Raw genomic sequence first — 27,267 nt, 5'->3', positions numbered from 1 at the left:
ATTTGTGCCACTACTTCTTGCCGCTGCTGCACACAAGCTTTAGTGTGGGGCAAAATGCCCTGCTTCAGAAAAAAGTTGCCATTTCCCTGCTTCTCCCAGGTCATGGCATGGTGGAGGAGCCAGGGAACAACTCTGGCTGGCAGCCATAACATCTTCTGGGAGGACCAAGCCTCCATACCTGCCAGTGCACACTCTTGGAGCTGGTGCCACACCACGTTTTTTTTGGTGCAGATTTTTGTTACTGGGAGTTCCTGGTAACACGTTTTGCCCCCACATTGCAAATTTGAAATACAGGGCACATTTTAACATGCTGGGTGTGTGGTTTGTGGCATCACAAAGAGGTTTCAAGCACCACAAACTACATGTACCTGGATGTCTGGATCTGGCCAGAGTGATGCATTTAGAGTGAACCCCAGATTTGTTAACTGGTTCTGTATTATACTCTTGTGGGCTCAGTGACCATTTTTTCTTATTCTTTTCTATTCCCCTTTCCTTTTACCTCCATGTCTCATGTTGCTCTCAATTTACCCACACTGCTGCTGACCATCCAGTCAACTACCAATTTCACTTTTCATGTTATTCTTGGGAATTTAGTTGAAATGTAAAAATAAATAAATAAATAAATATTCAGAAAGATTGTGGCAGAGCAAAGGAGTATGTTCTTTTAAAGGGAAGCACGGATTAAGAACTCAGGGCAGATGACCAGGAAACCTAATCCTTCTGTACCTGACATGAAAGAAACAGAACGGGAAAATTCACTAATTCTAAAAAAATGCTCTAGCTCTGGTACCTCTTTAAGTGGGTGTTTTAACTGTTTCAAGTTAGAGACATCTCTTTCTCTCAGAGGAATCTAAGAAGGTTTAACCCAAATAGAAAGCTGAGGACCAATGTTCTGAAAGGACTGGTAGGTAAAAAAAAAAATGTTTCTCTGTAGACAGCAAGAAGCATTAAGTGAAAGATCTGTGCTCTTTCATCAACAGCATATTGTAAAATAGAAGTGGACTTCAAGAACATGAGCCAGCACTGATATATGTCCTATAAACTTGCACCCCCTCCAAAATACCCAACTATACAGAGTTATGGTGATAATGTTAATGCTAATGCTACAATCTTTTCACAATATTTGGAAGCAATATGGGGCATATAATGAACTGACCCACATGTTTTTATTCAAATCCATTCAATAGGGGAAGGACTTTCTGACAATAAACCTTTAGAAGCAGACAGTTTTCTGACATGGCAACAGCAATTATTTCAGATAAATTAACTGAGTATAGATGTAACCAAGTATGTATAAACTGCTAATCCCACTCTCCAGCAAGGATGTTGTTTTATTTTTCCAAGTGAAGTAAACTCTGTCAATATGGGTGCTGGCAGATGTTGGGGGGGGGGACTGCATTTTACCAGAAGCAGCAGCACATTACTTTGACTCAGCTCCTGTGCTTCAGTGCTGCTTTTTGGTGCTTTTGTCTAATAGCTGATTGAATCAGCTATTAGACAAAAGCACCAAAAAAACCCACTAAAGCGCCCAGATGTTGGAAAAGCTGGGTGCAACTAATGCATTGCCTCTTCTTGGCATGTGCTGGGGTCAGTGCATGAGTACACCAAGTTTAAATAAGAGCCATTTTTTCCCACCCACATCTGCAAGTGACCCATAAATCCAGTTAGCATTGCACTTAAAAACAAAAAAACAAACAACAAAAAAGGGATTATACTTTCAAGTAGCATAGAGTCAAAACTATATTTTAGAAACATGTTTTCCAAGCATGATGCATCAGGAAATATTGAACTTTACAACAAATCAATTTAAAAATATTTTTCAGAAGTTAATAATGTCCTTGTTATGTTAAAAATCCAAACACAACATTGTTGGGTGTAAAAATCAGAAAGTGAAATTGATCATCAGCTAAATGAAGCTGATTGGGCTAGTTTTAGAGTGCAAAATTCCACAGAGGAAAGCACAAAGGAAAGGAAGCATAAATTCAGTATTTATTAATACAGTTTCTCAAAATCAATGTCTGAGTATGGGTCTACTGCTATTGGCATTGTCCCTTTAAGCAAACAAGTAATATGTAATGGCCTGGGCTTTTGGAAACAGGAGCACTAATCCTGAAAACACTTATACACAGGAATGACTATTTTAATATAAGTTGTCTTATTAAATCATGAAGATTATTTCTACCTATGTATTTGCAGGTTTGGGGCCAGGAAAAGGAAACAACACACAATCAGGAAATAATATTTGAAATTCAGAAGGAAATACACGATGCTTGAGGCATAGGTGCCTCCCTTTGGAGCAGACTCCAGGCATTTAGTAATGCAAAAATGGTATCCTGCTAGGCTGAGAATCTAGAGAAATGCTTAGAAGATCACAACCAGTGAAGAGCCTGATCAGGCATTATACCTCCAAAAAGGGCATCTACACATGCACTTTAATGTGCAGTAGCCTATTTTACTGCACGTTAAAGCATCATATGAAAAACTGGGCAATTATGCTAATGTGCAGTAATATAGGCTACTGAACATTAAGCATCACTTAAAAACCATGCACATTCATTACTGTGCATTAAGGCACCCTAATACACATCTGTTTAGTACCTCAGGGCACCTATACATGAGCACTGAAACTGCTCTGATTAATCGAGTCTGCTGGAGCATGGCAATTACCATGATCCAGCAACCTCCTGCATCTCATGTATCAGTAGCCGCACACTTAAAAATGGCGGCATGGCACTTGAACTAAAGCTCGTCAAACAAGCCTTAGTTCAAGCATCTCTGCTCCCCTTTTAAAGCCTGAGGACACTGATACATGAGATGCACTACTTTAAGTAATAAGTCACGTCTCAAATCTTCTCTTTTGCTTTTTTTCTTTCTTCCTAGTGAAGTACAGTATAGAACGGCTCTTGGAGTGGCTCTAATTAAAGTGCCACCCCCTCACCCTGCTCTCCAAAGCATGTATAAAAATGCTGCAACATTGGAGGTACTAAATTTAAGTCACATTAGCAAAAGCACCTTAATGTATGTGTAGACATGCCCAGGGTGGAGGAAATATTAGATGTGGGTTAATTAAGTGGGGCGAGTATTTGTTTTGAATACATATATTAACGAACTTTTAAGGCTAACAATATTTTTCAGTAATGAAAAATGAAAATAACCTATTTTTCTTTCACTTCAGCAACTCCATTATGTGCCACAGGCAATGAAGTTTTATATATACACAGGTATTTATTGGGCAACAAAGAAAGGGTGCATGGCCTATTAGGATATGGTAGAAGAAAAAATAAATGACAAAAAACTCTACTGTCCAGTTTACGCAGCAGGTTTTGCTCACAATGGACAAAGCTGTGAGATGAAAGAGGCTGAGAACTAATCCTAATTGCTGCTTCACTGAATATGCTACTATATTAATGATTTATATGCATCTCAAATAGAAGAGCTATTTGGTGGAAACTAGACCATCTGAAAATACACTGATCGTGTATCAAGTGGTCTGTCTTACCCATCAGCCTGAGTTCTTTAAGGTATCTAAATGGCACTTAGATGGATTTTAGGCATCTACCCCTTTCAGTGTGAGAGACCCTGAATTAATGGAAAACCATTAATATGTGTCCTTTTGTAATGCATCTTTATCTTAGCCTGAGAACCAAAGAAAAGGAGGGACCAGCCATCCTCCTTCTGCCCTGTTATATTAGTGTTTCGGGCACTTCCCCAAGTAGTCAGAAATCTGGATTTTAAGCCTTACTCACCCTGTGTATGTTTAAACCCATATTTCCCATTTCCTAGGGGAATACGCTTACCTCCTGGTTATATCATCCGAAGAGCTAAGGGCATCCTCCATCCTGTTCAAGCTGACACCTTGGATGGAAGAGGATTCATGGGGCCAGAAAGAGAGCAACCAAGAGGGAACCAGACATTGTAAACTCAGTTAAAATGTTATTTTTCAGAGAAGGAACGAGCCATGCATTCTGCTTCTACTCTAAATGCTGTTTCTGCATTTATCCACTGCTTAGTTAATAAAAGTGTATAAATAGCATTGGAGGCAGGAACAGGTGCAGAAGCTGGGGCTTTCTCTCTTCCAGGGGAGTTCCTGCCTCACTGGTCTACAGAATCATTTTTCTTTTTGTTTGTCCACCTTCTGGCCCTTGAGTGTTATATTCCTTTCCATGCAGTGGACAAGCTTCAACAGGAGAGACAGAGAATGTCATCAGCACTGCATAGTCTTGTGGTTATGGCACTGTCCTGGAAAGTGTAAGATGTGGCTTCAAACCTCTTCAGGATTGGGAGTGCCTAGAACCCTGGGTTTCTATTTCTTAGCCAAATGCCCTAACATGTACACTATTGGACATAAGGTAGGGGTGGAGAATCCCCTGTTCTTCCTCTGTCCAAGTGGTCTCCTCACAGCAGAATAGAATCCAGAAATGATGGAGTCATAAACTATGTGGCTCTGAATCACACCCTTCCATTCCTATTTCCTATTAGCTACCGGTAAGCCACTCCCTGGATATGCATATGGCTTCTCATTGTCAGAATGTGATAGCTCTGGGGCTCTCTGGGGCTGCATCTACACATGCGGCAGACTGCACAGTTGTTACTGAGGAGTCATTTAATCCTTTCATAAATGACCACACAGTAACTGGCATTACTGCACAGTACCGTCGCTGGACATTTTTTCCTCCAACACTACTGAGCAGAAGCAACGAGCTACTGAGCAGTAGCATCACCACACAGTTAGCACCCAACAATGCTACTGCACAGTACCAATGAGCTATGGCACAGTAGCTTGTTGCTACTGCACCATAGCGTCTTGTGTAGATGCTCCAAGGGTGGAGTATATCCCTCTTGAGGTGAGATATAGTTTTTGCAAAGCATCTAAGTAGGCATAAAGGGCAATACATTTCTTGGTAAATTATTAAGGGGAGAATCTACAGGCTGAATATTCTGAGGCTTGCTGAACTTGAATATTAGTTCATCTGTGGCCATTTACTGAAAGTAATCATACCTATAATCTGTAATACACAAAAAAATAGCCACATACACATCATATGGTATTAAGAAAAAAATAGGTGAATATATTGTAGATTTCACAACAACATAATGCATCTTTTAGATGTGCTTAATGTTCCAATGGACGAGCTTCATATTTGAGAAAAACAGAAGGGCATTTGGCCAGAGAATTCATTGGGGAAGGAAAGCCCTTCTGACCCAATGAATAGAGAAAAAAAGATGCTTTGACCACAACTTGGGAAAGCAATGATGTAGTCATTGTCAATCAAAATGGAACTGTGTAGACAAAAACAAATTGCTACTATTTTAGTTTGACTGACCACACTACTGATAGAATCAGTAGCCTTCTTGCCAAAATCAGTTATTTAAATAAATCAAAATTTACTAATCTATGACAACAGAAATGAAATCACTGGACCATACTGGTAAAGAGGCTTTAACCTACACACTGATTTTCATTTCTAATTACTTGTTTTGTGGAGCAGCCAGGAAGTGGAAACCATTTAAAAATAAATAAATAAAAGACCTGTTCTGTCAGGACTAATCAAATGGCTCTTCAGAAAGCCTGATCCTGAGCAACTCAGCAAAACTGAATGAATGGCCAAGTCCTCGTATGCAAGCACATGCAGTTTGTTGTGCCACAAACCTCTTTGTGGCACAACTGCAGGCAGGGAATGTTTAAATATGCCCCACGCTGCAAATTTGCAGTGCAGGGGAAAAAAAATCACTACTGGGATTTCCCAGTAGCAAGCTCCCCCTTCCCCTCCCCCAGGAAAAAAAGCAGTACAGAGCACACAAAAATAGCACATGCCAGAATACATGGAGGCTTGGTTCTCCAGTGAGATGCTCTGGCTGCTGGCCAGAATGTTTCTACTGCTCCCTTTGTGCCCCGGCTGCTCCAGCATGCTGGTAGCCAGGAGAAGCTGGACAAGGGTAGTTTGCCCAACATGGGACGATGTGCCCTGCAACAAAGCACAAGTGAAGGGGCATGTGCTGAGGCACAAAGCAGTAGCACAAATTTGTGCTGCTATTTGTGCCACTGCAAGTGCATGCCCCTGTTTGTCTGGACATGGCCTATGAGTCCTTCTTAATGTAAATGAGGGAAGCAAAATGCTGTCCAGAGTCAATCACAGCCTGTATCTAAGTCTTGTATTCAGATAAATCCAAAAGACCAAATGAAATGATGAGTGTTTGCAGCACCCATAGAAATCAAGATGAGCTTCAGGTGTTCAACAGCCCTTGGGATTTGTACTACAATGAAACAGTCGTTAAGAATGACCTGAAAAGAAAACTCCTCCTGGTACTCAGACACTTACTTAAAATATCCCAAAGGTTTCCAGCTAATATTTGATAACTAATTAAGTACCTTCTGAATGAGGCAACGAATTGTGATTAGCCCACTGAAGGGATTAATAAGGCAGGTTACCTGACAAAGACTAGTCATCTGGATTGTATCAGATGATAATTTAATTTTTTTAAATAGTTAAATGCAATATTTTAATGTACTCATTGCAAAAAAGGAATAAAACTCAAAACCACAAAGGGAAAAACAATATTACGTAAAATGTTATTGCAGTCAAGAACACATAGATATCCACTCAATTACAATTATTTCTGGAAGTTGGATTCCAATTCAATCCTTCAGTTAAATTGTATTTTATTTGGGGGGAAGGGGAAATCAGTGATATTACCAAGTTATTGATGAAACAATCCAATATTACACTGAGTATAGATTGTATTTTTGACAGGTTCACAGAAAGAATACGAATATGATATGAATGCACGACATGTTATTCTTATCAACCAGTGGCTGATAATTACACAGTATCATTACATTCATAGATTTTAAAAATCACCTCCTAATTGACTTACTGTTTGAACTTTGTGGAAATCCAGGCAAGGAGGATGGACCGTTCATTCCAGGCAGAAGAACAGGAGGAAGGCCAGGGAGTCCTGGGTAAGCTGCTGGCAAACTGATACCATGAAGTGAACTGCTGTCCATCATTCCTGGTTGCTGTACTGTTAGGCCTAGCACATCTGTAGCCTTCTTTATGCGATCCAATTCTTGTTGTGCCATCAGCTGTCTAACAGTTGTAGGAGCTAAATAATCTTTTTCTCGATCTAACTGACTTCCCACAGTTTCTCTTACTTTTGTAATATGTTGTTTGGAAAATATATGATCTCTTATGGACAAACGTGCAGAATACTTCACCCCACATAGAGAACATTCTGGTTTTGAGCCTTCAGTTCCAGTCTGATTTATCATGAATGGCTTCCCTATATTAATTTTGAACTTCTTTTCTTTTGCCCGGGCATTTTGGAACCAAACCTGGACCACTCGTTTGGGCAGACCAATCTCATTCCCTAGCATTTCGCATTCTTGCATGGTTGGAGTTCGATAATCACTGAAGCAAGCCTTGAGGACTTTAAGCTGGAGGTTGCTCATTTGTGTTCGGAAACGTTTGTGACCTGGTCGATCACTGTTTTTAGATTTAAAGGGATTATTGGCTCCAAATGGGTTAGGTGAACTTGGATCAGCTATGCTTGATGTTTCACTGCGATCGGCATTATCATCAGGATCATCAGTAACATAAAAACTTTGGTCATGATCACCATCTTTGTCAGTAAAATGTATTGACGGGCTAGTTAGGGAGTAGAGAAACTTTTCATCAGAATTATCATTTGTAGGTGTGGATGCTGCTTTTGGCAAAGTATCATTCATAAGTTGTTTTGGGTCTTTGGGAGATGATGCAGGTTTCACATCCCCTGAACTACCAGTCGTGCTTTCCATTTCATTGTTTCCCTCATCTCCTGTTGTGGCATCGCTAATTGCTGTATTAATTGATGAAGTCTCATCAAAGTCAGTCTTATTTTGTTCATATCCAGAGTCAGCAGGAGGGGCATTCAGATTTTCTATATCCTCACTAGATTCTACTTTGATTGAAGAAGGGCTTAAAAGATTCTTCGGTGACATCTCTGTAGTTTTATTAACAAGGGTTGATACTGTAGAGGATAATTCATTTTCACTTGATAATTCAGTCTTTATTAGTGATAGTGATGGATAATCAAAAAACATGTATTTTTGTGGACTTTCTCCTCCGTCTTCCGTTGGCACTAAAGGACTTGGAGGTAAACTATAACCTGCCTGTTTTCCTTCGTTCCAGTGCCGAGAGCGAATGTGACTTTCTAAAGCTGATTTTGCTTTGAACAGTGCTCGACAGAAAGGACACCTTTTGTGGGACTGGGCTGGACCTACTGCACGGAACTGACCTTTTCTTTCTCGGGCTCGTGTGTTCTGAAACCAGACTTGTACCACTCTCTTTTTAAGTCCCACTTCACGTGCAATATGATCTAGCATTTTCCTAGTGGGATTAGAATCTAACAGGTATTTTTCATAGAGTATTTCTAGCTGCTCCGGAGTAATTGTAGTTCTTAAACGCTTATCACGATGTTGGTCTTCACCACTGTTTCCTCCCTCTTTTTCACTACAATTATTATCTTCTTTATCATCCAGTTTTCGTTTAAGTGACCCAGAAACTGTAGCAGAATGAGCCGTATGTGATGAACCTGTCTGTGGGGGCATCTGAGCAAGAGAACTGTTAAGCAACTGTCCAGTCATCAGGGGACTATTAGGGTCAAATATCATGTATGGCATATCCATAGGTCTTTCTAGAAATTGAGAGTGAAGAAATTGGTTTTGGGCTGCTAGGAAATGCATGTGCTGGTGTTCTTGCCAAAGTTCTAGAGTTGGAAAGGCAACTGTACACTGGTCACATTGGTACTGTAATAACTGAGGAGGTAGACTGTTCTGTAGAGGTGCGATTGAAATTGGTAAAGGACTGGAAGGAACAGGTGTTTGTGATGCAGATGGAGGTCTTCCAACCATCTGTGGCTGTTTTTGTTGTTGTGACTGAGAAGCTGAGGGTGGATCAGAGGAAGTTATTGGGGCAGACTGTACTGGCTTGGTGCCTTGGGAGGTTGTATCAATTTGTTTAGGTGTGGCATCACTTTGCTTTGGCTTTTCTGTTGTCTCGGGTTTGGGAGAAGTCTTCTCAGGTTCTGGTCTGGGAGAGGGCATTAAAGGAGTACTAGAACCAGAGCCAGAGCTCGCTGCTGTCACAGCTGCACTTTTTGATGAGTCAGTTTGGCCAGAAACTGTGCAATTTTTATATACCATTTGATCTGAGGCATCCATCGAATCTTCTGTTTGGCTTTCATCTTGCGCGTCATCATCTTCATCTTTATAACACTGTTTTTTCTGATGTGTAATCAAATCAAAAATTCTGGGAAAGACTACACTGCACTTTTTACATTGATATTGCATATTGCTAGTTCGAATGTAGCGCTCATTGGTGAGTTCCCTTTTTTCATTATCCTTAGTTTCTGCTTGATTTTCATAACTTTTGCGTGCTTTCTGTCGTGCATTTTGGAACCATACAACAATAACTCGAGTAGGCAGGTTAAGTACAGTTGAAAGTTGTTCAATTTCATCATCCTTTGGATAAGCATTTGTGTCAAAAAAATCTTGCAGGACCCTAAGCTGGTAGTCAGTAAACCTTGTTCTAGATGATCTCTTACTGAAAGATGCATCAGACTTGTAAGGTTCTACAGTGGTGGGCTGAGGATCAATTCTTATGTCTTCCAAGACAGTTATGGGAGGATTGCTAAAATTGTATGGGGAATCTTTATTTCTTTGCCGCTCCTTAAAAAGTGTATTACGAAACCAGTGTTTGATAACCTTCTGAGAGAGGCCAGATTTCTCAGCCATTTCTTGAATCTGCTCTTCACTTGGAGAATTGTTAATATCAAAATAAGCCCGCAAGATTTTTAACTGATCATCCGTGATTCTCGTACGTGGACGCTTGAACTGAGAATGCCGTAGGAAATTGGGATCTAACCCTAGCTGCTGCTGACAAAGCTGGGTAAGATCTGCAGACAAAGTATCCATTGGTGGCAACTGGAGAGCAAGCTGAGGAGGCAGTGCAGGATGCTGCACTGGCTGCATCATAATTGGAGGGAACAGTGGAAGATCAAGCGACACAGGCAGCTGGACTTGAGGTGGAGCTGAAGGTGGTGGTGGAGGTGGAGGAGGCGGTGGTGGAGGTGGAGGAGGCGGTGGTGGTGTGGGTGGCAGAGCCTGCAAGGGAGTTGAAGTTGTGTTTTGAATTTTTCCAGAGCTGGCTGAAGAAGGCTGTGAGGGTGTGGGAGGTGGGGGAGGTGGAGGAGGCGGGGGAGGTGGTGGCGGCGGAGGTGGTGGTGTTTCTGGAGAAGATGGGGAAATTGGGTAAAGCTTGTCATAAGCCTCCCTATATTGGCGTGCAAACTTTTCTAATGTTCCATATGGAAAAAAATGCCCATGCACATGCTCTTGATGACTCTTTAGAATAAGAATGTTAGAGAACATTTTACTGCATGTTCCACATTCCAATTTGTCAGTGTTTTCACCCTCCCCGCTCTTGCTTTTTTTCTGTACTTTTTGTCTGTTTTCATTGTACTGGATAACTAGCTCAAAGCCAAAATTCTCCAACAAAGCCTTGGCTGCATTTCCTCTAGCCCCAGAAGCTATTCTGGGTGGTGGGATGGTTGGTTCTGAGGATTTTGGCTTCTTCATATCTTTGCTTTCCTTCAGTCCTTCACTTTCATTTATAAATTCCTGCTTTGGCTTTTCTTGTTTCTCAGAAATATCTTCTGCTTCTTTATATGATGGCATATCCTTTATCAACTGGCAGTCTGCACTGACCATGCTATTTTGCTCTGGCTTCATTAGCTTGCTACTTTGTTGTTGTTGTTGCTGCTGCTGCTGCTGTTGTTTCTGAGACTGAATTTGTGGTTGTGTCGATTGATACTGTTGTGCTTGTTGCTGTAGTATCTGCAGCTGAGTCTGGCCAACGTGGTGTTGAGTTTGTATCTGCTGTTTTAAATCCTCTAGTAGCGATCCTGTCATACCTGCCATTCCAGGCATACCAAATGTGGCCGAGCCAGGCAAACCCAGATCTGGACTCAAACTAAATTCTGTCCCAGGAATATAGAATGGAAAAAGGAACTGAGGCTGTTGAAACTGCAGCAATGCTTCTGGTGTCATAGGAAAATGAGGCAAAAATGCTGGATTCAGAAACTGGGGCTGAAAGAATGCAGCTTGCTGTTGCAGTTCATGCTGGATTTGCATTTGAAGTTGTGCTGGTGACTGGGGTGGGTGATGTGAAGGCTGAGAAGCAATTAATTCAGAAGCTTGCTTTTTATTTAATTCTTTGGCATCTAAATGTGTATCTTTGCTGTTAACTGCTGGTAAGCTGATAGAATCTAACATCCCTTGGCTGGGGCTGTTAACATTCCCTGCTACACTAGTTCCACTACTTATATTACCACTTGGTTCTAATTTTGCAGCCCTTGCCTTAGTCTGATGAAGCACAGATCTCATATGGATTTCCAATGTCGAACTTTGGCTATATGCAACATTACAAATGCTGCACTTGTAGGGTTTGTTATCAGTGCTGCTGTTGGTTTCTTGAGGGACAGGACTTGATGCCTCCTGCAAAACCTTTTTGAGTTTATGTAAATGAGACACTGAATTATAATGGACCAAGAGAATGTTCTTTTGAGTGAAAGACTCTTTACACACTGTACACTTATATGGGCGAGATGGATCTAGAAATTTTTCCATAGTAAAATTTGGCCCTTTTCTAAAAGGTAAGGTCCGCTTTGGTTCTGAGCCCATATCATCTGGAATAGAGCTACTATCACTTCCTACAGGACTTGCTTTACCTTCCTGGTCCATCTCATAATCTCTTTCTATTTCCTGTTCTAGTGCATGTTCATCTTGTGCCATACTTTCACTGTCTGCCCAGAGTTCACCATTTACAGGTAAAGATGCACACAGCTGCTGAAGTTCAACTTCATTGAGTTCAGGGTGTCCTGCTTCCAAATGTTTTTTTAAAGCCTGGAATGTACGGAAGCTACGCTGGCAAAGACTACACATGGTAGCAGCCCGAATAGCATGATACTGGGAATGTATCTGAAGCTTCTGCATAGTCTTAAAAGCCAAGCTACAATGGTTACAACGATATTTATAGACATGGCGATCAGAAACAGAGAGCTGCTGCTTCTTCTGCTGCTCATTTAGCTGATCCGGCAGTGTTTCAGCAGGCTTTGTGTCCTTACTGCTATTCTTATTCCATTCCGGTGTTTCTGTAGATTCCTTAGGTGGTTTCTGTTCCTCGGTCTTAATTTCCATTCCAGTTTTTGAGTCCTCCAGCCCAGAAGTATTTTTCTCATCCATTGGACTTTCACCTAGTTAAAGCAAGCAAAGAAATGCCTTTAAAAAAATGTAACATTTAAACATAGTGAAGGTTATTATGTTTTATTACAATCAACCAAGATGGCACCCATTATGCAACATACAAACACAGGGTTGTAGGGAAGCCTTGAAGAGCATATAAGTTAAACAGACAATATGGGCAATAAATACAGGAAAGGGAAAAATATACAAAAAGACTGGATAACGTGCCAGTGACAAACAATGTGTTGATGCTGCTGTTTATTTAGGTTAATATTTAGGGTAGGAATTAGCTAAATGGCAAGACAAAGAGAGGGGAGGAAGGAACAGAGATGAAAGAAAAAGGGTGAGGGGATAGAGCAGAGGACAAGAGAGTAGAGGAAGGTATAGAGGGCAAGTGGAGAGAGGCAGAGTTGGAGCAGACAGTCAATCAGTACAGTGGCCATGTACAGCTGCACATGTAAGTTCTCCATCCAAAGAACCCAGAACTGTATGCTCATGTATTTGAGAAATTACATGGACAATGTGTAGCCAAGTAGGCATATATGTGTGCAAAATTAATTGTTCTGTTCTGGTGTTTACATCAGGACATCTTTGAAAATTCAGGCCTTACATAGCATCTTCCTACTTTTCTTCCATCAGGTTTTGTTAGTGTACATAATAAGGAAGGAAGGAAGGAGACAAGAAGTTTTCTAAAAATCACTTGTATTTAGATTCTGCACATCTGGGCCTCTCTTGCATACCTGAATACTTCCCAGATCCCTCAGCTGTGATGGTTGCAGGTGTGTCACGCTCAGATTTCTCTGAAGCAGCTGCTGGCAATAGCATATTATTGGGCATCATAACATCTGGTACAGTAACCTTTAAAGTTAAGAAAATAATATTATATTCATAGAAGAAATCACACTGCTTTTCAGCACTGCACACATAGATCAAAGCTTATCACATTGCAAAGCCAAGATCTTGATTCAGTCCTGGATAACACTGGTTTCTCTCAGCATAATTCAGGATCTTAGGGCTCCACAGTTGGAGTCTGCTCGAGGGACGCGGGAGGGGAAAATAATGGTGAAATGTGGCACACATTAGCTATTTACAGGCATTCAGTGCCACTCAGAATAGGCATTGATGCCTATGAAAAGGTAAGTGGTTGGGGTGGATTTTACATGAGCACATTTTACACTCAAAATAAATGGCCAGGATGGTCTAGGAGTTAGGATGCTACCTTAGTGCTCAGGATAGCTGGGCTCAATTTCTTGTTCTGCCAAACACTCCCTGTAGGAGCTCAGCCAAGTTAGTCAATGCCTCATCTGTAACATTGGATGATAGTTTCTACCTCAAAGGCATGTTGGAAGAATGACTACAATGAAGATTTTGAGGCACTTAGATACTGTGGTAACAGGAGCTATAAAAGTGCCTAACATAAGGGCTGAATTTTTTTATGTTTGGTGTCTGCCAGAGCATGAAATTTTTAAAACCTTTGAACAAAATCCATTGAGCCATTACTGTGAGAGATGAGAGTGGAAAAAAAATATTCACTTTTTTCCACTGAGAAAAAACAATTCTAATCAGATAAAAAAGAATCATAAAACTAAAATACAATTCACATATGGATGCACAGACAGAATCCTCTGAGGACTAGTGACTTTGGTGCTATACTGAGTGGAAAAGTGGGGAAAAAACAAGCAAAAACCCACCCAAAGATGTAGATGTACCTGAGATAAAATTTGCTGAAAAATCTTTTTTTTTGTTTCCTTTGTGATCAGGAAATCAGCTATAGACAGCACATGTTGTTCTTAGTAAACATGACAATTTAGATGAGGAACATTAAGGTGCTCTCCTTTCTCTCTTTGTCACTCACCAAAATTCTACTACTCAAAAAACAAAAAAGAAATGAAAACCCCCCACTTTCCTCTATTTCCCCTCAAAATTAAAAAAAAAATAAAGAAAAAATGCCCTGAGAGATTACAGTTTTAAGGGGAAAAATAAAACAGTGCAAGGAGAATACTGTATCAAACTGTTGCCAGCTTCTTATGATAGATGGAAAATAATAAACTTCTATTTAAAAACAAAGGCTTTAATCCTTTTTCCCCCCTTTGGAAGATGCCATAAAGAAACCAGATGTTTTGCTGATGTCTTAACCCATTTTGTATAAAACCATGGTCCAGTCAAACAATGGGAGGAGGAAAGGTGGCCATTCTCTCCATCAACCTAGTCACATTGCCAAACAACAGGTCCCAAAACACTTCAGGATGTCAGTGTGTGTAAGAAAAAATTGTCCCTAGCTTTATTATCTTTGCCTGAAATCTCCATGGAGTCAGACAGGTGATGATATGCATCCCTTATCATAATCATCCTGTTTCTTTACTGACTTTTCCTTTTGTAGTCTTTGTCCTCTCCTCATTGAGGACCTTGTACTGACTAACTGGGGAAGAGAACAGCGCAGTGTTAACAGATGCCTCTAACCACTGAGCTACGTATTTAGAAAAAAAGAGATATCTACTTTAGGTAGTGATCCTTTTCACACCTAGACCCTGAGATAGAAGGGTAAAACAAGATGACACAAATCATGAAAGCTAAATGTTGAAAGAAAAACACCAATGTAGTGTGCACAGTGAAAACAATAGAAAATAAAATTAGAAAATGAAAAAAGGTAAGTTTCTAATGTCTGCAAGATTTCCATGTGATGAGCCAAAATTTGCTGACCTGGTGGAACTATACTTTGTATAGGACTGAGAAGTGAAGGCAGGGAAAAAGACAAATTTACATTATTTTCATCATCTTCTGGATTCTGAGCTCAGCTTAGGGCCAGTTTAGCTCCTAGAATGACTTAAAGTGGCTTCCGGCCTCAACAGCTATTCATCCTGGCTTTCTTTTCTTTGGCTGTTTCCTTGGAGAAGGTTTCTTGGTCTGGGATGGAAATTATGTGGGAGGAATAGAAGAGGGCATGCATCACCTAAATAGCTAATAGCCCTGGCTAAGGCACTCACCTTGGATTTGAGACCTAGATACAAGTCCTTGCCATATTCCAAATAAGGACTTGGACCTGGGTTTCTCAAATCCTGAATATATGCTCAAGCAAGTCTGCTTCTTTCTTATGCTTGTTTTTTCTTCGTGACAATATCTAAGGTCTCTCTTGTGGAACAAAAGTAATGTTAAAACCTTAAAATTTTGTGCAAAATGAAATTATTTTCTAGTCAGCTCTTCTACAAATATTATGCAATACAGGCTATGAAGCATAATGAAAAACATACAATGTTATTGTTATATATGATACATAAGTATCTAATTTTTGTATCTAAACTCAAGGAATTTATTTTAAAACTCTAATTGCTTAACATGATGTTATTAAATACTTCAGAAAAGTCAAAAAACCAATAAAATAATAATAAAAAATAATGCTTTGTAAAAACCTATAATCCTGATCAATGCCATTTTTTTGTGAAAAATCAGGCCACTTGCCTCTTGCCTCTAAGTTCATATCTGAAGATTGGATCTAATAATCCTAACCACACAGGTTTTGTGAACCTGAGGTTTGTAAAAAACTATGAGTTCCTTGAGCCAAAAATACCACAGTCTGGATAATCTGGCTATACTGACTTTCCCAAGCTTCTGGCTGATATAGGAACAAAACCTAAAAGTCCTGACTCTCATCCCCTAGCTCTGGGTAACAGTATACTGTGTCTCATCAAATTCATTGCCAAGGTGTTTGGCTACATTTCTGTTGCATGTGCATCAGTATTTTGAACACTTACTGTCATAAGCAGTTTCTCCACACAATCAGGGGATACACTGTGCAAATGGGTCAAATGAAGCTGGAGATGCATTTTGTTGCTGAGGACATCCTGGCAGAGGGGGCAGCAGATAACAGGTTGCATTGAATGCTGTGACAGGACATGCATCTGGATACGATTTGGGTCCCTACTATTGTAGTTACAATAAGGACACTGATAGAACTGAAAAACAGCAAATGAAGATGCAGGCTATTAGTCAGTGTGCTTTTAATGACCTGATAATATTGCTGTCTTAATAGCACATCATCTTGGTTTTATTCTGGAGCTATCTGAAAGAGTTCTATAAGGAAAGGAAGTTATTTTATTTCAGTTACCTGTTCATGCCCAAATTTATTGTCCTCTGGAGGCTTTGTTTTTTTAGATGCACCATCCTCGTCTTTTGCTGGAAGGAGTTGTTGCGTCCCTATCACAGCATTCACTTTTGGATCCTTCTCTAGTGAGACTATTCCTGTTCCGAAAACATAAGTTTTAAGAATATATTTTAAATTTAAAAGCATTATGTTGCAAAAAGAACTGTGATTCTGCTGCCTATTATTCTTCCTCATATTTATGTTAAATAATTGCAAGAAAAGTGAATTTAATTAAAATAATTTTAAAACTCAAAGTCCAAAGTAAAAACACACATTTATCTTTGATGGAGAGTCTATAAAATATTTTAAAATTGACTTGTTTCTTGTTTAGCTAACCTTAAATTGTCTTAAAAGATTAATCAATAAAATGCTTCCTTCAGCATCTCAGTCTCAATTTCTGTATTACATTTCTATATTACATTACAAATCCTCTTTCATTCATATATCTTTGTTGTAAAAAATAATGAATTAGCTAATGTTTAATTATCTTTCCCTTTTTATAAAATGTTTGAGCAATGCAATGATTGTGCTGTTTAGGTTACAATTCTCAAGCTAAATATAATGAGCCTGAAAAAAAAATCCACTGTGGAAAACAGGATTGAAGAGCTAACTTATTATTAATTATATACCAAGATCAGTCGTTTTCTATTGCTTTAGTATAAAAATTCAGGGTGTAAACATCTGTGGTATTGTAATCAAAACCAAGAATATAATTGTTTTCTAGAGACAGTTCTACTATTAAGTATTAAACACTATATTTAATATTATGCCTGAACTAGCTGTATAATGTGGCCCAGTCTTGCACACATCAAAGAAAAGAGTGCAATTCTAATTTCCCAGTCCATCAGAAAATTCTTTCCAGCGTCAATTTGCCAGATAATCTCTTCTGCTAGGCTGGATATTACAAGAGCATTGGGTAGGCATGTCACATACATCTCACGACAAACACAAAACCTCATTTACCAACCATTCCAATCTCATCATAGTGCGGCATCATCTGACCTTTTTTCTGCTGTTTATTATGAGTATTTCTAATTTTAACTTTCAATTTTCACCATCTTCCAGTCAATTTGCAACTAAATTATTTCCAGGGTGAGGACACTATCACTGGACAACTGGGTGCAAATACATCTTGAAATGCAATGAAGCTAAACCATTGATTGCTATCAGACCCAACGTAAATATATAGTCCAGGGGTAATCTGATTGTATGCTGTGCATGAAGATTTATCTTGATTTTTTCAATCCACATAAGGTTCATATAAATGAACAAATTGCACCTCATTGCACAATAACCTAGTTTTAATTAAAAAATAAGGTCACAGATGTTACAGAAACAAGGTAAGATGAATAAAGAAAATACTTGTATTTTTGTGTAGAAAAAGCAAGACCATTTTCCCCCTATCATACAGACATTATAAAATATTAGATATTAACAAAGGAACCTTAGAAAAGACAGTAGAACCAGGAGACAGCTCTCACCATATAAACAAACAAAAAGACACCCTAAGCCAAATGACAGACAACTGAATGCAGTATAATGTTGTGGCATTTTCCATATGACATTTTGTAAACATATGAATATACATTATCATATATCCATTAACAGTCACCTCTCACACATTGGGTTTAATTCCTAAAGTTGTGATTATTTGCTTTTATGTAATTTAGACTAATAATTATGGAATGCTCCAGAATTTTATTTTTACTGTATATTCCTAGCTTTAATGACCAATTTGTCAACATCAATTTAATATTTGAAAAGCTTAGTTTATGGAGCTGTAGCAAATTTTGACATTTTAAAGGAACTAAACCTACAGCTTTACTTCAGCCAGGCTGTATGTTTTGCCTGCTTAAGGGCTGCAGAATTCAATTCTTGATGGTTAAAGGCATAATATACATAGTGATGATGTACACCATCATTTTACTACCCACTTGGGTTCTTGCTAATACGAACCTCCTAACACATCATTATTTACTTGGCAGTATAATATTGTTATTTAAATGACTTAAAGGTGAGAATTATGGGAAATAAAAAATGACATGCTATATTAACAGGGAAAGGTTACTTTTCAAGTTTTAGAAAGATGGGTTCAAATTATTAACCTCTCTTCTTCTCCAACTGTCAAAGATGTCTAACAGTTGACTATTGTCTCTTACCTATATCATGTCCCTTAAAAATGTTTCATTGTAAAGATAATGGGCCAGAGTTTCAGCCAGTGAGAACTGACATGTTTATGGCATAGTAAACTGAGGATCTGGTCCAATGTGATTTCAGTGAATTAAAAAGAATGCAAAGAAAACAAGGTTATGCAAACAGATCAAAATCTGTATATGTACTGGAATACAACTGTTCACAGAATTTAGGCTATAGCATGTTTATATTATGTACCACCTCCAACTACAGAAGATAGTAATTATGCCAAAGGACCAATTATAATCACAAAACTCACCTGCGAAGACTGAGTGCAAAACACTACCCAAATCAGATTAGTACTATATTGTACTATGCACTCACTTATCACAAGTTTACATGATAATGGTAGTGCAAAGCAATGGAAAATCACCTCCTTATAGTTCAAATGACACTAATGCCTAATGGATTTTCACTAGTGAATTCAATGTTTTAAGAAGTTTTGTGTAGCACGAATAAACAAAGTTAGGTTCTAATTAGAGCAGGGGGGGTAAGTTTTAAGGTCTTGAACCTGCAATATTTTCTTGTGTGTAAAACTAGATATTCCATTGGCATTGTATCCAATATGTAGGGGGTTTTTTAAAGAAAAAACTAAACCTTGTTGTTATTTGTGTTTTAAATATACACTTTTTTTTCTAGCCACACACTACGTGTTGTTCTCTGGCTAATTAAATAGTCATAATTCATTTTATGGTGTAAAATGCACTGCATTATTTTAGATGAATAATGTAATTTCAATGTTTTTAGTTCAAAAACTAAACTTAATTATAAATAAGCACAATGAAATAGACTAGTCAATGACTACCTGTCACTTACAGAATTATTTAACACAAGTAAGATTGCTAATACAAAAATGACATTTACTGCAATTCAGATCCAATCACCTATTTCATAATTCCAAAATCCTAACTTAAAAATAAAAATGTTTATGTTAATAATAACAAACAGGGAAAGTCCAATAAAATGTTCACTCATGAAATTAAATCCCTAAAATATAATAAAAATAGTGATTTGTTATTTATGAATCAATGTATTTGATAAATATTGCATAATTTAAGACTTCTGACATATCAAATGATGTTATTCAACTCCAAAATAATTCTAAAATTATAATTACTGGTACAGTATTCTTTCTAATTAGAGCAGAATGAAAGGATAATTTTCATTGCAATAATGAAGGTTAATTTCCATCCTTCCTCATGTTTACTACCTTATTAAAAAGTGCTCCCCTTAGCCATGGCAGAGACATATTACATTTTCAATGCAAATATATTAATCTGGATAAATTCCATATTAATTCTTGCATTGCATAGAGCTGTAATTTGGATTATAATTAATCTAAAGTGGCACTAGATTTAAATGACAATATAAATGAGGCATTAGTAGGCTTTTCTATTCTGAATGAATATTCAACAAATATAACTTGCATATTGCCAAGTCTCATTTTGAAAGCTCCAGTCCTTGAGATAAGGTAAGCAATACAGCACAACAGCTTACACAAACATACTGTTACTAAATGCATGTTAATCCTTTCTTGTCTAATAGATTCTATGCTAAAGAGGGGTCACACCACTTTCCTGTCTAACTTGTTAAGATTGTGATTAATTTATTGGTTTTCCTGAGATTCTTTGGCAAGACTTTCAATGCTCAATTCATGAAAAAAACCCCCAAATTAACATTCAATTATACATAAGCAGTTATGCAGTCATTAGAAATACTTGTCAGCTAAGTGAGAATTAAGATGATGGCTTGAGTGTTACATATGCAGAATTAATTTAAATTTTTTTTTAAGTTCCTAAAAGGTCAACTCATGTGCTTACACTATAAACTATTTTCTGTGCTTGCTGTAAAGCATCAGAGCAATCATTTATATTTCAGCATTTGTTTTTATATGGAACTTATTGCCAGGATATCTGCGTAATTGCTGACATGGGAGTGCACAACAATTATGCTGTTTTTTTGTAGTGCACCCAGCAGGCATCTGGACATAGGTTTGTCCTAATTAAACTCGGCCCAGATGATAGACTAATCCTGATGGAATCTTGAGAATTCCCCCCACGCTATTTCTCTTAGATTCCATCATTTTCTCCGCTGGACCTTTAATACCTCCCTCTTTCCTAAACAACTATGAATGAGTTTGTTTTACAGAGAACAGGCAGATAAATCCTCTGAAGTGGATTCCAGTGCCCCGTAGGTGGAGAGCATGATAGGAAATGTTTGCGTCAAGTGGCTGTCATCTTTCCCTTGAAACACGTCCAGGATGACCCAGTGATTAGACAACCCAGAAAGACCCAAGCCAGCTTTGGAGCATGACTTTATAGTACTGCAGACAGCTCCTTCCAAGTCAATGAGCCAGCCAAGGGGGATATATATTTTAAACCATAACATAGTGTCTTTCTCAACACTATGTTTGTCATCATCAGACTTTCTGTAGTCCCTTGATTTCAAAAATAAAACAACTGAAGTGCTGCTGAGATTCTGAAACTGTAATAGATATTGACCTCAGCACGTCAACAAGCAAATTTACTTTAATCTCTAACACAGTCTTTTGAATTAATTTGGCAGAGAAAAAGCAATCCATATTTTTTAAATAAATTTCCATTTTTTTAATATGTAAAGACTGAATTACCAATATGGACTAATTCTAGTTTAAGTAACTTTGTATGTAAAATTACATTTCCTGTACAACTAAATGTCTTTATGGAGAATACAAGCTCCTTTATATGCTGCTGTCATTGGGATACAAGGAAAAGATATATGACTACCTGAAACTAATAGGCTTCAACCTGTTTCAGCACTTCTTCTGCTTCAATGAATCCAACATAATGTAACTAGGTATAGCGTGCAGCAAAAGTAGCCAATGTAATATTCATTGCGACCATAGATTTCCATCTCATACATAAAAAGCATGGATGAAGTCACATATTTGCCAAATCAAACACAGAAAAAGCCTTGGGTATCTACACCAGATGCTGGCTCTAGGTTTGTTTGTGCACAAGTAAATGTCATGACATAGGAGTTTTGTTTTCAAAGACAGTAGCTTTCATTACTGGGCTTTGTCTATTCCAGGAGATCAAAATTACCCAACCCATAATCCGTTTTCAATGATATTTCCTCTTTCTTAGGCTGAATCATCTGTAAACTTTTTCACTGGATTTTGTGTATTTTTTTCGAAATACCTCAAATAAATGCCCAGGAAGAGGGCAGATTCTTGAATGAGAGTCATCAGACAGTAGGAACAAAATATATATAACCCTTCATTCTTAGGGCTGTAAGGGGGGCAAAATTTGATTGCAGGAAAAAAATTCAAGTGGTACCTAATCCTACGCTTATGAAAAATTAATATGCCATCAGAGGAATCACAAGTACAGCTAAGATTAATGAAAGGCGCTTAAAAAATTACAAGCACACAAACTGATTTGATTAAAAAATAATCTCACTGGTCGTCCTGTAATATTCTTCAACTTATCCGCATCTATCCTGTCAGATGGTTATGATTAAAAATAGGTCAATGGGAGGCTACTGATAGAAATCACATGCAAAATGCACATGCAGTGAATAGTAGTGGGAATGTCCAGACAGCTTCAAATGAAAGTGCATTTAATAAGTTTAGAAAAAAGAGGGGTGAGGAAGTGGGGAGGGTGGGGGGACAAAATTCTAGCATCTTACCAGAGTCTTTACTAGCTTTCTTGCCTTCACTATTGTCTCTCTCACTTGTGTCTTTATCATCAGCAACAGCCACTGATATACTTTTAGTAGACCCTTCTGTATCTTCACCTTGTTCTTCTGTGGATAAGCACAGAGAAGATCTAACTTAGTGACCATTTAACATTAATTAAAAATACAGTTTTTAATAAGAACAGCACTAAAGGATAGTGGTGGGAAGGTGAAGAAAAAGGGGTGGGGAAAGAATGGATAGTTAAAGAAATTTGATATTAGTTATGAATAATCTGTAATATTTCAGATTCTACTCAGAAATTATAAACGTATCTTTATCAGAGCATACAATACTCATGAATGTAACACATCTGAAGCGCCTCGTTGGTATTTGTTGGCTAGGAGTGATTTGAGTTTTAAAATGAGCATGCAAGACAGATTGAACAAAACAAAGCGCATATAAAAATGTGTTTTAAAGTCCCTCCCCCCCAAAGAAACTAGAATATAAATCCTATTAGTATAACTATATCATGCTAATTGTGTACTGTATTAGGTATAAACCTTTGGCTTTGTTGGAGAAGTCTCAGATTTTGTCTCTAGGGGGAGCTATTCAAGGTAAATGCTCCAACTTGGTATATTGCTCCTAAGGAAGCGGCATTACCCACACCTCGCTTACATGTTCACACCAGCTAGATTACATGGAAATCTTCACAGTAACTCAACCCTATTTAATTATTCTGTAAATCTTAGTTTTGCTGCTACTGGTGGATTAATCTGTTTATGTGGTTAGCTTCTATGCTGGGGCTGTGTAGCACTAATCCATGAAAGGCCCACTGTTCCTTTTCATCCTGTGATCATTTGTCTCTCACTGTGCTGATGTCACATTTTAATGAATTTTTAGCAATCTGAGTAATGCCCGATAACCAGACTTGCAACTCCCTACAGCAAAGCATGCTGTTTTCATTGCAGTACAAAAAAATAAAAATCATATTTCCCAGTTCAGGTAGGAATTATATAAATTAGGAGGTGAAGGTAAAATGGGATTCAAAGCACCAGGCTGCTCAATTTCATAAAATCTTTAATGACCATATAAATTAACCCTGGAAAGGCAAAAGGTCACAGACAAGCATTTGCATACACTCTTCTATTCACTTTTGATAAGCAAAGCTTTTATGCAGGGAACATGATACAATTAACCCTTCAGGAACCATACAAAATGCAGCTACCGACATTTTAAGTGTCAAGCATTAACTGAAAATTACACACTGCATAAAATTTTCATTGTAAATGCTATAGTGATTGAAAGGGGAAATAGTGGCCCTCTCCGCACCCCATGTTTTATTAATAACATTCTGACAGCAGAATGAAATATCCTCTGTCATATGTAGCAGCTGAGCACAAAAAAATTGCTACTTAGTGCCTTACTTGCCAACCATGCACTGAAACTGTACACTTAGGCAAACAACCCTGAGAATGACAGTGGTGAGCTTACCGGCTTCTCAACTCTATGGAAAACCTTTAGTAAAATTACAAGAGAACAAGAGAAAAAGCTGCAACTCTGAATTTAAAAAGTACCAGCCAAAATGTAAAACACTGACTCCCTTATGCCAATAGATAAGGAAAGCTAAGCATCAATATCCATTTGTTTTTCAAACAATACTGCAAAAGGCAGTGCCATCTTTTTACAATAAATGCACACAAAAATATTACCATCAAAATAGGGAGGGGGGGGAACCACTTCTGGCTGTTTTTGCCTCTCCCCACTCCCCTCTGCTCTCAGTGATGATTGCTAATCAAACATGGTAGGCATCTTAGTCACAGCTGGAAACGAGGGAGTATTTGTTAGGGTGGCAGGGGAGCACAGTTTGGGATGCTGGGTGTCTGTGATCATGACTGGATTGGGCTGTGTTAATGCCAAGTGCACACACATGAGACTCATATCTAGTGTCAGGCCCCGTGGCCTAAAACAGCCAATGGCAATTCCTTTTTGACTCATCCTTGGGAATGGACGCATTCCTTCTTTCACTAGATTTACTGGCCGAATCCCCCTGGGCTGGAAAATGAAGTGTCAAAGTGCTACTGAGTGTCCTTATCTTGAGGGGACATAAAATTGTAAGGGCTATCATGGCACACATTAATAAAACATTGTGTGTGTGTCAGGAAAAGAGGAAGAAAATTATGAAGGTACTACAAGAAAAGCTACAGTATCATCTGGGTCTCATCAGACAATTTTTGCAGGGTGCTCTCCTGTTTTTCTGGTATGTGTTTTAAGTGTGAGAGAAATTCCCAGACATGTTCTCCTATACATCATCATGGTGTCTGACCTCAGCCTGACCCTGGCAACAGTTTGAGAAATCTGAATGTGAACAAAGACTCTGTGTCAGCAGCGGGGAGAGATTGCAGGATAGACTTTCCCCATCAACTTAATCGCAAACAGCAGTTCTGAGGCCATAACTTTACAGGGCTCCACCAAGCCACAAACACATAACCTTTAGAGGTGAAGCTGCCCCCTATCCCCCATCCCCCTTCTGTGATTTTTCTCAGTCCTCTGGTACTCCCTTTGATGTAGCAAGGCAATTAGCTCTAGCGTTCAAGTACTGCAGTGCAGACCTGTTTTATGGTTTAGAAGGTGAGAGCTGTTTATTACAGGTAGGCTCCTGGGGGCCATAAAGGCTTTGCAAATTTTTAATCATACAAAAAACTAATCAAAATGTAACTTATACACACCATAAAAATTAATATCATTATTATGCACAGAATAAATTGGCTGCCTTGGTTTTCAATGGAATTCACTCTTAGAAAATACATTTGGCATTCATTTAAAATATGTATAGCATTCATTTCAGAAATATATTTAATGGACAAAAACTGATAATCTAGCTTCTCATATATTCTTTAGCAAAAACAGCAGGAGTGCCTATGACTGCTGCAAATTTACACTGTCAGGTTGATCAAAACAATCCAATGAAAACACAGTAATTCCAGTATAAAAACAATTGTTCAAAATGTAGAAGAGGGTAAATACCAAACATGCCTTAAAACAAGTATTCAGCCTAAACACCAAAATGTACTATGGGGTAGGGTGCACATCTGTACTGAGTTTCCATAAATACCAATTTTTAGCAAGTTTTTTTTCTTACTTCACATTTTACTAAGCATTTAGTTGTTAAAATTTCAGTCACAGATTCAACAAAAATGCAATGCTGCTTCAGATGACGCAAATCCTAATACTCTGTTTTAAATTTACAAGAATTCTACCTATATACATTTACAGATGTCAGCTTTGAAAATAAATAGAACATAGGATTCAAAGTACTTTAATGGTTTTAATAACACTTACTACTGCAATATGATATTTTATTCACACCTGGTTGTATTTTATCCAAATGTTGAAAATCCCTTTTGATGTTGGGCTTTGAGTTTAACATTATCAACATTTTTCTTATAAGTGATTTAGAATCAAATGCAAAAATGCTGCTATTCCAGTAGTTAGTATCATAAAAAAGATGAAGAATGCAGAAGTGAAGGCTCCAGAAGCCAAGTTAATTAGCCCACTGTATGCTTTATTATATATAGTCTATACTGTACACAGTAATTAATTAAGCTATATATTTTGCAGTCAGATTTGTGCAGGCAAAAACACATGACCAGTCACAGTCCTAATGAAATCAGGCATGGACGTACAGTTTTGTTTGTGTGGATCCTGTGCGATCCACATGCAAGATCCAGGTTTTAGCCAGACAAAGTCAAATGCTACAAAATGTACAGTGCTGTTTCAGGAGTATTCCTACTCAGGCCCAGGCAAGGCCTGGCTTGCAGGAAGCAGCAAGTAAAAGAACAAATAGACCAAATGTTCCCACAATAACCCAAAGACATAATTAGGAATAGGGCAGATAAATGCTAAATCCTAACACATCAACCAGCAACCAGTTAAAGCACAGCATGGTGGATCTAAAACAGCTGTCTCTCCTTTAATTTAAGAGTACTATAGTAATCAGGTAAACAAGACATCTCCATTTTCCCCTGCTTAGCAATAGTGTGGTTTCCCTACTGATCAGCCGAGTCCCTAAGTCCTGCCCAGTGGATTTCTAGCCTCTGGGCCCTTTCTTTTACTCCACTGAAAATCAACTGCCCGTGCTTCTCTTTGCTCCTTCCCAGTGCTAAGCAGTGAGTGATTAACAGAATATGGATGACCAACCAGTTGTAGATAACTAATTGTAGTGTATGCATGTGAGAAAAAGAAAAAGTAAATGAGTATATGAGATTGAGTGCGATGGATAAGAAACTACATTAATTGACTGTGGCTATGTACAGACATTCTTTCTTACTGGAATCAATTCCTGCTGGTAGAAAAATAGCCAAGGAGTTGGACCATACAGATGTTAACCAAGCTCCATGGCTGGAGAACTTCACAGGCAAACTCTTCAACCAGGAGGCACTGGAGGTCTGGACTACCCCCTCCTCATAGGAAAGCCCATTATTTGGCAGCCTGCCCTTTCCCATACCTGGTAGTGGGCAGGCTGTCAAGAGGCTGCTGAAAAGCAGCAGCTGCTACAGATATCCTCAGGAGGCTTGCAGCCCCAAGAAAATGCCCCCCAGCCCACCAATTAATTGCCAGCCCACAGAAGAATAGCCCCACTCCTTGCACTGCCCTGGGCTGACCCAGAGGAGTGCAAGGGGTGGCGTGGGGAGCACTCAGGCTCCATGGCAAGGGGAAGCAGGCAGGGGACAATGGGAGCTGAGCAAATAAAGCAGCATAGCAAAGCCCCAGCCTGATTCTCTCACTGGGAACTCCAATGTGAAAAGCAGGCAGAGAGCAGCTGGGGCTACTCCTTCCCACCTTTCCTGTTTATGGGATGAAGAAAGCAGTTGCCCCCATGCCTTCTCTAGACTGCAGTGACACCAGTCTTAGAAAGGCACAGGAGCCTTCTGCCAGCTCCATCACAGTTTAATGTCCACCATGGTCTGTTTTAAGGTAGCTAGTTGGTGTGTGAGGATA

At 38.7% G+C, this 27,267-nt stretch overlaps 1 protein-coding gene across 5 annotated transcripts in view; it reads right to left on the bottom strand.

Annotated features, from left to right (window-relative positions):
- ZFHX4 (zinc finger homeobox 4) overlaps nucleotides 1-27,267 on the bottom strand; it is a 183,726-nt gene that overhangs the window by 5,863 nt on the left and 150,596 nt on the right. For 4 of the 5 annotated variants that reach the window (XM_090040203.1, XM_090040205.1, XM_090040201.1 and 1 more), the window contains exons 5-9: nucleotides 22,281-22,397; nucleotides 16,383-16,516; nucleotides 16,030-16,230; nucleotides 13,021-13,138; nucleotides 6,877-12,291 (exon numbers count right to left, since the gene is read on the bottom strand). In XM_090040203.1, coding sequence (XP_089896329.1) covers nucleotides 6,877-12,291; nucleotides 13,021-13,138; nucleotides 16,030-16,230; nucleotides 16,383-16,516; nucleotides 22,281-22,397 — 5,985 coding nt within the window. The remainder of the gene's footprint in view (nucleotides 1-6,876; nucleotides 12,292-13,020; nucleotides 13,139-16,029; nucleotides 16,231-16,382; nucleotides 16,517-22,280; nucleotides 22,398-27,267) is intronic. The other variant, XM_090040206.1, reaches the window with a different exon arrangement.

Source organism: Crocodylus siamensis, chromosome 3 (genome assembly GCF_052110815.1).
Source record: "Crocodylus siamensis isolate JL-2025a chromosome 3, ASM5211081v1, whole genome shotgun sequence".
NCBI classification, from domain to species: domain Eukaryota; kingdom Metazoa; phylum Chordata; order Crocodylia; family Crocodylidae; genus Crocodylus; species Crocodylus siamensis.
This window is presented reverse-complemented; position numbering and strand designations above follow the sequence as displayed.